Source organism: Hemitrygon akajei, chromosome 4 (genome assembly GCF_048418815.1).
Source record: "Hemitrygon akajei chromosome 4, sHemAka1.3, whole genome shotgun sequence".
NCBI classification, from domain to species: Eukaryota; Metazoa; Chordata; class Chondrichthyes; order Myliobatiformes; family Dasyatidae; genus Hemitrygon; species Hemitrygon akajei.
In genome coordinates, this window is record NC_133127.1 from 158,259,056 (window position 1) to 158,272,466 (window position 13,411).

The following is a 13,411-nucleotide window of genomic DNA, read 5'->3' on the forward strand; positions in this document are numbered from 1 at the left end:
TCACTTATTTCATTTATTCCCTCAAGATAAGTACCCATACTCTGAATGTGGTTAGTCTCAGTTAATAATCTCAAGCACAGAGTATCCATCCCTGCTAATTTATTAACTTTGAGCTAGTAAGCTACTCTACAACATGCAGATTTTATGGAAGTCGATGTTTATTCATAGCACTTGCAAAGATGGATGCACATTGACCATGCAACATATAATTGCAGGAAACAATCCTTCTGTATTCTAATCAATCCTCAATTTCATCCTCAATTTGCATCTTTAATTGATCATGTATCTCATTCCCACTGCATGATACAACAGCATTCAAATTTGAAAAAGACAGAGACACACGCATTATTATATCTAAAATGATTGAATAATCTGGTAATCTACTTATTCCAATCATACATAAATTTTAATATTCAAGGATCACAACCTCGGTTAGCCAAGACCCTAGCTGAAGTCTATTTACAGGACATCAATCCTGAGCAACATTTCAAATTTGCATTTTTCTTGGCTATAGTATCAGATGGAAACCATTGTTTTTTAAATAATATTTTTATAAGATTTGTACTTTTTAAGAAATGTATTTTTCGCAAAAGCAGTATAGTAGCTAAACTAATGGTTTATTACTTTCTCATTTTTCATTGGCTAAGTATTAGCACATTACCCACATGATGTAATTGTTTTAATTATATGGCCTATTAATTAATTCATTCCTATCTAAAGAATTTATTTCATTTTGTCTATAAAAGCGATAGATTTTACAAAAGCTCTAACTTTTTTCTTTATTCCTTTGTCTTACTCCCCTTAGCATTAATTTCCCTCTCAGCATCATTTCTCAGCTCTTTATTTAGTTTTCTTAGTACTTGTATGTTTGATTATACTCTGAAATAAAATGAATTCTTGTAATTAAAACTGCTTGCCATTTTTGATTCCAGAAGAACCCCCAAGGATCATAAACAGAGATCCAACATAACCCTCAAAAATTTCAAAGTGTAAAGTTCAAAATAAACTTATTATCAAAGTATGTATATGTCACCATATACCACCTTGAGATTCACTTTCTTGCAGATATTCACTGGTCTGCAAAATTACAAGAACCTGCAACGTTCGTGATCATTAAGGAGTACACAATTTTTTAAAAAGCCAATTTGACATTTTGTAACAATTTACAATAGGCCTCAATTTTTAGGCAACTAACTTATATCATGACTAGAAGCATAATATAGGTACATAATTTAAAGAAAATATCATTTACTTTAAGTCATCAAGGGCATAGTGTATCTCATTCTGGACAGGGTTCTACCTTCTGCAGCCTGCATTGCTTCAGAGCTAATTATTATATTAACTTTAAGCATTTACAAACAGATTAAAGCAAGCAATCTTAGCAATCCATTCTGTACCACCAGGTATATCCAAACTCTGAGTCAACATTCTGATTTCTAGTGATTCTGGCCTTCAATGCTATTTTAGTCAAAAGTTGGACACCGCTTCAGCAAAGCATGCCATCTCCTAAAAATAATTTCCTAACTTACATCATATAAACAGCAATGGGATTTATCTTGGAACTTTTGTTTCTGGCCTTAAAAGGCTTTCAAGAACATTCCTCATCTCGCCAACCTACACAAGGCAAGGCATCAGTAAATTTTCTGATATAATTAGTTTCTTAAATGGTCTCTTTAATATTTGTGTAGCAGAATCACAGGAGGAAACACACAACAGAAGGAAACATGCAAGTCATTTTACTTCACTCTCCAAGGGGAACATGCACAGATGTCAGACCCCAACACACTTCAGTCTTTCATACCTGGACATCCCAAAAGATGCTGCTGAACTGCAATTTAAAAATCAGACAGAATTATTACATTTAGTAAATGACCCTGAACAATTGTAGATAATGGAACTTTATAAGAAATTACATGACTATGTAGCTTCTAAACAGGCTTTGAAAGAATACAAAATGTACCTATTTATACAGTTGTACTTCCCATTGACATTTAATAGAATTATTTATCACTGGGGAGTTGAATCTACATGATTTGGATTAAATTAATTGACAAGGTCAGTCAGCTATTAGTATAAGCCTCCTGGCTGGACAATATAGACTGGAAATGTTCATGAAATTTTGGCTGAAAAACAATAAAATGAAAACTCAAATAAATAAAATACATATTTCCCATGACATAGCTTGCCTACACATTTAGTAGAACACAACGCACACAGTAGTTGCATTTGGTTAACATTTCTATTGTGCTATTGTTCTCTTGCAGGTTTGACAAGATTCAGTAGATGGGCAGTGGAGGGTATAAGTGGTCGCATCATGGCCTGGGACGGACAGTAATGCCCAGGATCAGACAGGTCTACAGCCTAGTCCATCTCAGGCAAAGCCTTCCCTCCCATTGAACGTATCTACAAGGAACACTACCATAAGAAAGCAGCATCCGTCAAAGACCCCAACATCTAGGCTACGCTCTCTTCTCACTACAGGACCTTTGGGTCCCACACACCAGGTTCATGAACGGTTATCACCCTATAACCATCATAACTCCTGAGCCAGCATGGATACCTCACTTACTCAAACCCTGTACTGATTCTACGGCAAACACAATCCTTCCAGGACACATTACAACTCGTGTTCTCAGAATTATTCTTTGTATTTGCACTGTTTACATCTTTAGCACATTGATTATTTGTCCATCTTTGTTTATGTATAATTTTTTCTTGTTAATTCTATTTTATTTCTTCATTTTTCCTGTAAATACCTGTAAGAAAATGAACCTTAAGATAATATATGGTAACATACATATTTTGGTAATAAATTTACTTAGAGTATTTGTTTGTGTCCTATTCATTTAGCAACAAAAAGGAGATTTTCATCATCAAAAGCTTTAAAATATTTTTAAAAGCCTAAAAGTGGATTTCACTACAACCTAATCAAAAGAGATTCAGGAAAAAAAAGGATTTGCACTCACACAGAGTCATCCATGTCCTCAGGATGTCCCAATGTGTTTCAAATCCAAGAGTTACTTCTGAAGTTAGTCACAGTGGTTATGAAGGAAACTTACACTTAGTGGCCACTTTATTAGGTACAGCTGCGCACTTGCTCAATAATGCAAATATCTAATCTGCCTATCACGGCAGCAACAAAATGCATGAAAGCACGCAGGCATCATCAACAGGTACAGTGCAGACCAAATATTAGAATGGGGAAGAAATGTGATCTCAGTGACTTAGACCGTACAATGATTGTTGGTGCCAGACTGGCTGGCTTGAGTATCTCAGAAACTATTGATCTCCTGGGGTTTCCAAACACTGCCGTCTCTAGAGCTTACAGTGAATAGTGCAAAAAACAAAAAAAAACCCAGTAAGCAGCAGTTCTGTGGGCAAAAACGCCTTGTTAATCAGAGAAGTCAGCAGAGAATGGGCAGACTTGTTCAAGCATGTTTTCAACAGTAGTGCGCAGAAAAGCACCTCTGAACACACAACATGTCGAACTTCGAAGTGGATGGGCTACAGCAGCAAAAGAGCACAAACAGGAGGTACCTAATAAAGTGGCCACTGAGCGTAGCTTCCAATTGGGCAAATCTAACTGCATTGATCCTGTCATCAGGATCACAATTAGTTCAATATCCCTGCCATTTGTCGAGAAATTCGTTGTCATGTGGCAGCAGTACATTGCAATACATAATCATTTTTAAAACTATGAATTACAATAAGGATACAAAAATAAGTCAAATGTGTAAAAGGAAAGCAAAATGAAAAAAATGTGGGTAGTGGTAGGTGGTCACAAACCGATATTCTCAGATTTAAGAAATCAAACAAAACTGCAGGAATGTATAAATTATAAGCGTAAAGAAATTTAAGTGAAGAAAGACCACAATCAATCACTCGCGACGCTACATGATGTCTTCTCCAATCAAGAGACAGCGCATTCCAACGCATTTCAAATTATAGTCGGAGACTTCAACCAAGCCTGTTTGAGAAAACCCAGCCCACTTACCACCATCATACAACCTGTAGCACCAGAGGTCCCAATATATAGACCACTGCTATAGTAAGACAAGGAGTGAAAAGGGTAATGGCCCAAAACTGTGACTCTTTACCCTTTTCTGCAGATGCCGCTGAGTTCCACCAGTATTTTGTGTGTGTTGCTCGGATTTCCAGCATCTGCAGATTTTCTCATCTTTAAGATAAGGAATGCCTACTATTCCTTGCCCAGACAATGTTTTAGTAATCCTGACCTCTTGGCTGTCCTCCTCTATACATGCAGAGCCTAAACAGCAAGGCTCCGAAGATTAGGATAACAAAGAGGTGGTTGAGGGAGGCAGAGCAGCAATTACAGAATTGTTTTAAGTCAGTGGACTGGGCTGTGTTCAAGCACTCATCCTGAGATCTGAACAAATACACCATGATTGTAGTGGACTTCATTAAAGCAGCAGCAGATGAGTTACTCATTGAACCACTAAGTTATTCAGACTTCCCCAATCAAAAGCCCTGGATGAACCACGAGATCCAAAACCTTCTGAGGACCAGGTCAGAAGCATTCGAGTCTGGAGAGCAAGAAAGCTACAAGAGATGCTGGTCTGATCTCCGGAAGGCTATCTCACGGACCAAATGGAAATTCCAGACCAAACTTGAATTAATGAAGGATGCTCGACAGCTGTGGCAGGGTTTGAATGCTACTACCTCCTACAAGGTTAAATCAAGCGACATGGGAGACAGCACGGTTTCACTTCCAGATGAACTCAATGCCTTCTATGCTTGCATTGATTGTCAGAACATGGCAAAACCATCGTGAACCCCCACAGTCGCCATTGATCCCACAATTTGAGTCCATGAAGCTGTCGTGCAGGTTACCTTCAGGAGGGTGAATCCACGGAAAGCATCCAGACTGGACCGGGTACCTGGCCACGTACTAAAGACCTGTGCTGACCAACTGGCTGGTGTGTTCATAGAGATCTTTAACCCCTCACTTCGGCAGTGTGGGGTACCCATCTGCTTCAAGCAGGCTTCTATTATACCGGTGCCCAAGAAGAGCTGGTAACCTGCCTCAATGACTATCGCCCAGCTGACACTTACATCCACAGTGATGAATAGTTTTGAGAGGCTGGTAATTAAACTTATCAGCTTCTGCCTGTGAGGCGACTTGGACCTGCTCCAATTTGCCTACTGGAGCAACAGACTCACAGCATATGCCATCTTATTGGCATTTCACTTAATCCTGGAACAATCAGAACGCAAAGATGTGTACATCAGGATGCACTTTATCGATTACAGCTCAGCATTCAATATCATCATCCCCTCAAAACTAAACAATAACCTCCAAGACCTTGGCCTCAATACCTCCTTGTATAACTGGACCCCGATTTCCTCACTTGCAGACCCCAGTTAGTTTGGATTGGCAACAACATCTCCTCCACAATCTCCATCAACACAAGTGCACCATACAGCTGTGTGCTTAGGTTCCTGCTCTGCATATTTTACACCTATGACTAAAATACAGCTCCAATGCCATATTCAAGTCTGCTGATGACACCACTTTTGTGGGCTGAATCAAATATGGTGATAAATCAGCATGCAGGAGGGAGATTGAAAATTTGACTGACTGGTATCATAGCAGCAACCTCTCACTCAACATTAGCAAGACCAAGGAACTGATTATAGAGTTCAGGAGAGAGAAACCAAGGTCCACGAAACAGTCCGTGTCAGAGGATCAGATGTGGAGAGGGTAAGCAACCTTAAATTCCTGGGTGTTTCTACTTCAGAGGACCTGTCTTGAACCCAACATGCAAGTGCAATTGCAAAGAAAGCACAGTAGCAACTCTACTAGCTTAGGAGTCTGCAGAGATTCAGCATGACATCTAAAACTTTCACAAGCTTCTGTAGACGTGTAGTGGAGAGTATAGTGACTGGCTGCATCACGGTCTGGTATGGAAATGTTCAATGTCTTTGAACAAAAAGTCCTACCAAAGGTAGTGGATTCAGCCCAAAACATCACAGGTAAAACCCTTCCAACCACTGAGCACATCTATATGAAACACTGTCATAGGAAAGCAGCATCTATCATCAGAGATCCCCACAACCCAGATCATGCTCTTTTCTCACTGCTGCCACCAGGTAAACGTAAAGGTACAAAGCAACAGGACTTGCACCACCAGGTTCAAGAACAATTACTACCCCTCAACTATCAGGCTTGTGAATAAAGGGGATCATTAAATTCACTTATCCCATCATTGAAATGTTCCTACAACCAATAATCTCAGCATCTCATGTTCTTGCATTTATTGATATTTATTTACATTTGCAGTTGCACAATTTGTTGTGTTTTGCACTCTGGTTGATCTTTTATTAATCCTGTAATAGTTACTATACTATAGATTTGCTGAGTACACCCACAAGAAAATGAATCTTGGTTGTATATTGTGACATATATGTACTTTGATAATAAAATTTACTTTGAACTTTGAAAAAGCATTACAAATAATTAAGAATGTACATAATTAAAAAGCGCACTTTCAAATAAAGGAAAATACACAAATATTGATCAATTTAATAAACAAAAGTATTCAGCTCCACACAGAAAGCAATGGCTATTATTTAATTCCTACAGATTTATCTGAATGTCCATTTAATCTAACATCGGATTTTAAGGAGAACCTAAACAAACTATGAATATAGTATTCTCCTAAAGTGTATGATTTGGAGCTGAATTCATCACTCTAAAAATGAAATAGGCATGGGGATGGTGATGCATGATTAACCCATAGCCATTGATTCCAATACAGGTCACTTAGCAATTTTTATGTTGCCCAATAATCTGCACTGCTGCTACTTGTCAGTGTAATTGCACCGTTGATTGACTCCAATCCTCAGCAGAGGATCAATGTAATGAGAGGTTTAAAATCAGTGTTTAAAATCTGTCTGCACCTCTGAAAACTGGTGCAAACAGCAAAGAAACTAGTCAAAGATGTGGTCTACAAATTACAATGGGCTTGCTGCGGTGTTATCAGCTTCTCAACATCAGGCTGAATGTCACTCAGAATGAGTCTCAGATCCCCACGTTCAGTAATTTGCGTGCTGTTTCACTGCTTTGAAAGAAGTTGGGTGACTACGCTGAAACTGTGCTCCACTAAATATTTTGGAAAGGCCATCTCGATAATTTTCCAGAGTGCAGGAGAGCATTCAGAGCTTTCTTTCTGTCTTGATATGATTTTTTGAACCTTGGCTTCAATACAAAATCATTTTGCAGTGATATCAGCTATTCCTCCATCCTTCCTGTTAATTCCTCATTATATGTGTTCAGGAATAGATCTGATATCCATTCTGGAGTGTGGATCGAGAGAAGATCCTGAAATCTCTCCGACTTGTCTTTATGCAGCTCTCCAGGTGGGCAGCACAGTACACTTGAAGATCAGCATCTGGTATTTTTTCTTTCTCTTCCAACTCAGAGAGGCTCAGAATTTGGAAAAGATCACAACAGCCGATATTGCACTTATATAGGGTTAATATGGACAGAAAATTTGGAGATGACTAATTTGACTTCTATAAAACTCACACCACTTCCTTGCAATTAAAGATTGATTTAATTAAACATTGTGAATAATTCTGACAAATAAGCCTAACATTCTTAAGTTGATTACTGAATGAAGCATTCAAGTCTTCAAAGAATTTTATCAACTCCTCAGAGGTATTTCAGGCAGTTTCTTTTTGAGAGACTTCTGTGTGAAACAGCAAGCTTTCAGATTGCCTATCACTCTCAGTATAAAGCTCTCAGTATAAAGTATGGCAAACATCGAGAATTGAGAGATAAAAACACAAAATGCTGGCAGAACTCAGCAGGCTAGACAGCATCTATGGGAGGAGGTAGTAACGACGTTTCGGGCCGAAACCCTTCATCAGGAGTGAAGTAACATGGGATGGTCGAGGGGGGAATAAAAAGTGGGGGGAGGGATAAAGTAGAGAGCTAGGAAGTGATAGGTTGGAGGGAAATGGGCTAGGGGGAAGGTGGAGAATTATGGGAAATAAAAGAGAAAGAAAGGTAGGGCTGGGGGGAGATTACAGTGAGGGGGGAAAAAAGAGAAAGAGAACCTGACTGAAATAATAGATAGGGATGGGGGTAAGGGTGGGGGGCAGGGGTATCAATGGAGGTCTGTGAGTTAGATGTTCATGCCGGCAGGTAGGAGGCTACCCAGGTGGGAGATAAGGTATTGCTCCATTGACCTGCGTGTGGCCTCATCTTGACGGTAGAGGAGGCCATGGACAGACATGTCGGAGTGGGAGTGGTCTGTGGACGGTAGAGGAGGCTATGGAACACTGGAAGAGGCTTCGCAGTAGTGAATTCAAAGGCAACACGAGTGAATCTGCAGATGCTGGAAATAAATAAAAACACAAAATGCTGGCAGAACTCAGCAGGCCAGACAGCATCTATGGGAGGAGGTAGTGACGACGTTTCAGGACGTTAAGATGAGGCCACGCGCAGGTCGATGGAGCAATACCTTATCTCCCGCCTGGGTAGCCTCCTATCTGCCGCAATGAACATCCAACTCACAGACCTCCGTTGATACCCCTGCCCCCCCCCCCCTTACCCCCATCCCTATCTATTATTTCAGTCTGGTTCTCTTTCTCTCTCTTTTCCCCTCCTCACTATAATCTCCCCCCAGCCCTACCTTTCTTTCTCTTTTATTTCCCATAATTCTTCACCTTCCCCCTAGCCCATTTCCCTCCAGCCTATCACTTCCCAGCTCTCTACTTAATCCCTCCCCCCACCTCTTATCCCCCCTCGACCATCCCATGTTACTTCACTCCTGATGAAGGGTTTCGGCCCAAGACGTCGTCACTACCTCCTCCCATAGATGCTGTCTGGCCTGCTGAGCTCTGCCAGCATTCTGTGTTTTTATTTATTTCCAGCATCTGCAGATTCACTCATGTTGCCATCGAGAATTGAGAGTATGGGATTTGATTTTATTTACTGCTGTGGTAACAGTATTTAATGATTTGTGCAGCCGATCACTTGGGTTCTTTTTTTGCAACAAAATGCCGTCTGTGAATTGTACAGTGTAAGTATGTTAGGTACAGTTTTATTTCAAGACAGTAATAACCTCACGGTGGCATCCTGTCATTGACAATGACCATCTGTTGCACAAGCAAGACTGTTGGTGTGTGGAATGTCCTCCCTGAAAAATTGCTCAGCAACCTGAAATATTGACTCCCCCTTCATATCTGTTTCCAGTTCTCTTGCAAATAACAGCTCTTAAACCATGTTTTTATCTTTAATGACGCAAACATAACCAAGGAGCAAAGATTTGTTGCTGGGCAAAGATGACTCCTCCAACTGCAGAGTTGCAGAGAATTCTGTTGTCCTAAGTATGTTGTACAAAGCACCTTCCGCATTCTCAAATATTTCATCTATTCGTCTTTGATCAGAGTAGTCACTGAGCGGAACTGCTTTAATTATTTTGTCTGGTGACTTATGCAAAACCATTCTCAGAACCTCCATTACTGCTGGCAGAATCAGTTTTTCTCCAATTGTAAAGGGCTTTCCAGATTTAGCAATAAGCAATGAAATGTATGAAGCAAGCAAACCATCTCTGTTTTGTTGTGAAGTGTTGGCAAAAAAAAAATGTTTCTAAGTGTTTTCCATTTCAGTAAGTTTTCACGACGTGACTGAAAATAAGCCAAGTTCTTGCCTGCATTATCAGAGTGTATTCTGTTCAAATGTTGAAGAGACTGGACAGATTCACTGCCTCATCTGAAAAACTTCATATGATGGATACATCAGCTGCTGTTGGTTGGTTGGTGCTGATATAAATTCATATTTCAGATACTCCATTCTATACTGTTATCACTTCTTTTTTGTTTGGTCTACTTATAGCGTTTTAGTTATGGATTAACAACCACGGTCAATCGCCTATTGTTTACATCCAACCTCGAGCACTGTGATAAATAAAGGGGAAAGTTATGATGTCATCATAGCTCAGGCAAAACTGGACTCTCTGCCTAAAGGTACATAGGTGGAAAGTAATATCTTGGTTGGCCCTAGGCTAGAGAAATTTGAAAAGGCAGATTCTGATCTTTGAACGCCATACCCCAATTCACAGGAATTACATCACCACATGTTTAGAGTATGGAAATCATACTAGTTAACACTGTACTACAGTAGTGAATGGCAATAATGCGTGGTTGGTCCTGGAAATAACATGATTTCTTTAGTCCAGATTTGTCAAGATATGCTAAATATACAGTGTCATTGCTTTTCAACAACTTTGAGCAAAGTCTAAGTGAACGGTGGGTTAGTAGGAGAAGAGGTGATTACGTGATCATTGTAATCAATTATGAGGCACTGAGGATCACATGCTTATAATGAGTAATTCATTTCATAAATTAAGCCTGGAATCCCTCAGCTGCCCCCTTTGCCACCCAGCACTCATCCCACCTCCCCACTTACCTTTATTGCCCTTTTAGAAACTGCCACCACCCCCAGGGGGCAATTTCACTCACTTTGGAAACCACTGATCTAAAACAATTGGGACTCATGCTTAAAATCCAGATAGATAGATATATCCCTCTCCTTCTCGAACTCCCTCAGAATAAATTCAAGCAACTTTTGCATCTCCTCAAAAAGAGCAGAAGTAGCCACAACTAGAGAAATTTTCATTAAGGGGTCACTCACTATTAGATAGCTATTGCAATTAAAGATTTAGACATTTCCATCCAGTAAACCTGATACTGAGCACTGCAAACGTTAGAGATAATAGCAGATGTAACAGGCCAACTGGAGACAACTAGGAGCAACCCAAGTGAAGAGCAATACACACTTTGTGCAGGAGGAGCTCAGCCCCGAAATGTCAGCTGGTTGTTCTCACTCATAGGTGCTGCTTGACCTGCTGAGCTCCCCCAGCGCGTTGTGTATATTGCTCTAGATTTCCAGCATCTGCAGTACCTTTTGTCTCTATATCCAAATGAAATTAAGTGATCATCATTCAACCCATGTGTCATTTAGTCAGGTTTTGCATCATCTTTATTTGTTTGTCAAAATTTGGTTTGGCTCTATGCAATCGTTAGTATTTGAGCTGACTTCATCAGATGCAATATCTTGAAACCAGACAGATTTTGTCATGCCTCAAAGATTATCAAATTAGAGATAGAGTGCACTGCAAAGTATTAGGCAATTTCAAAATTCTGTTATGAATTAGAATAGATTCTGCTCAGTCTTTGCTAGCAGAGATCTAACAGTTCACTTCAATGCCCTTATAAAACAACTAGTTGGGACCAAACATCTGCAGGTGCTCTCTGCAGCACCCAACGCAGAATTTGTGTCCCCCCACAGTAGTCTACTGGACCCTGTTGCTCATCACCCTGAGCTGAAGGTGATCTCAAGCAGCAGCTCCCGATTCCCATGGTTCCTATTCCCAATACCTCTCATAATGCCACACAAACTTCAATGCACCAGATACCCTCAAGTCCCTGTACACCTTGTCCTCACATCTCCCACAACTTGTCCAAGCTGCAGAGCTAGAAATCCATAAACAAAAGAATACTGCTCTAAACATGCATAGGGGCCAAAATCACCACCAGTTCAACTGATTTTTCAGCAAGGAATAACTTTTGGATATTGAGTTTACAATCAATCAATTTTCAAATTCTTTCTGCTTTGTAATGCAATTCCTTAAAAATTATTTACATTTTTCAAAATGACAAACATGCCACATTACTTCCTTTTGGTTTAGTTTTCACTTACAGTACTGTGCAAAAGTCTTAGTTACATATATATAGCTTGGATGCCCGATTCTTTTACATGGTACTGTATTTGTCAATGTGGAGTGGAGAGCAAGTTTGGAAATCTGGCAGGAGCAAATTTCAACCAATTGGTTTATTGATCATTATAGACTGTCTCTCTGGTGCTTCCCACACCCTCCCCTTTCACTTCCCCTTTTCCCAACCGTAATTCCCCTCTCCCAGCCTCCTTCCCAGTCTCAGTCCACAATAGAGACCCACATCAGAATCAGCTTTATCATCACTCACATACATCCTGAAATTTGTTTATTTTTGTGGCAGCAGTACAGTGCAACACATAAAATTACAACAGTACTGTGCAAAAGTCTTAGGCACCCTGGCTATATACATGCAACTAAGACTTTTGCACAGTACTGAACTTCACTGAAGAAAATAAGAAACAACTAAAGAGCAGTCTACTACAGAAATGGACGGTTGTGTCAAGATAAATTTTAAATTTTACTTTTAAAATCTATGTTAAAATAAGCTATTACATTAAGTACAAAATAGTAGACCAGCTTATTTCAAAACCTGAGGTTTGAAATGGCAGATGCCCTATCCATTAGCACTATATTATAACACTATTCAGAAAATCTGAGACTAAAATACAGTATTTAATACCCTGATTTTTGTCAGAGGCAGAAACATCTTCATAAAGCTCCATTAACCCATTGAAAATCATCAAGTATAAATAAGAGTCAATGGGCTCTTCAACCCACTGTGTGTGTGCATTTACTATCAAGCACCTGTTGCCATTGATCCTACTCTAGCCCATTTTATTCTCCCCATGTTACCATCAACTCCCTCTCCCCCCTCCCCCAAGCTTAGTACTCACCTGCACACTATGGGGCATTTACAGTAGCTAATTGATCCACCAACCCATCCAACGTTTGGAATATGGGCTGAAATCAGAGCACCCAGAAAAAAACCCACACAGTCATGGGGGAGCTATCAAACTCTACAAAAACAGAAATGGATGTCAGGATTGAACCCAGGTCAGGTCACAGAAGTTCTGAAGCAACAGATCTACTAGCTGAGCCACTGTGTATTCCACAAATAATCCTCCTGGGGAAATAATCATTTCAGCTTTTGGCTAGAATTTGATTTATTCTGTGAGGCATTTGCAGATCTGCCATTTTCTTGTTAAATTGAAAATGTACAATCATTAATGGTAATCATAAAAAGGCTTACTGGTGTTAGAGATTATAGTTTAAGCATATTTTCATTGGTAAAATGCTTATATATCAAGTGTAGGATGCACAAGAGCAGTCTACAAATACTGCACCCAGGGAAGTTAGAGCAAATGTCAAATCTCTGGTCAATGTGGCAATAATGCTGAATACTACTATTGCTGCTTGACATGAGGAATGCATGCCCACATTGTACCAGCTGCTTACATTACAGAAATTAAACTGTTAACACATTGTTTGATTTAATAAATCTATTATTTTGCTTTCTTGAGAGAAAGAAAATTATATATGTATTATTCTCAAACATAATTTCCACCACAGATTACTTACTGAATAGCCCCATTGTTATGCAGTATGTCTAACCATGATTATCTCACAGATATATTAGCAAAAATAAAACCTTGAGTATATGACGAACTGCAGAAAGACAAGCAGGTGCATTATTGGAAGAATGC

At 39.6% G+C, this 13,411-nt stretch overlaps 1 protein-coding gene across 3 annotated transcripts in view; it reads right to left on the bottom strand.

The window, feature by feature from the left end:
- Nucleotides 1-13,411, bottom strand: part of sacs (sacsin molecular chaperone) — a 121,866-nt gene that overhangs the window by 31,059 nt on the left and 77,396 nt on the right. For 2 of the 3 annotated variants that reach the window (XM_073043722.1, XM_073043723.1), the window contains exon 10: nucleotides 1,802-1,828. The exons of the other annotated variant lie outside the window; for it this stretch is intronic. In XM_073043722.1, coding sequence (XP_072899823.1) covers nucleotides 1,802-1,828 — 27 coding nt within the window. The remainder of the gene's footprint in view (nucleotides 1-1,801; nucleotides 1,829-13,411) is intronic. 3 annotated transcript variants of the gene reach the window in all.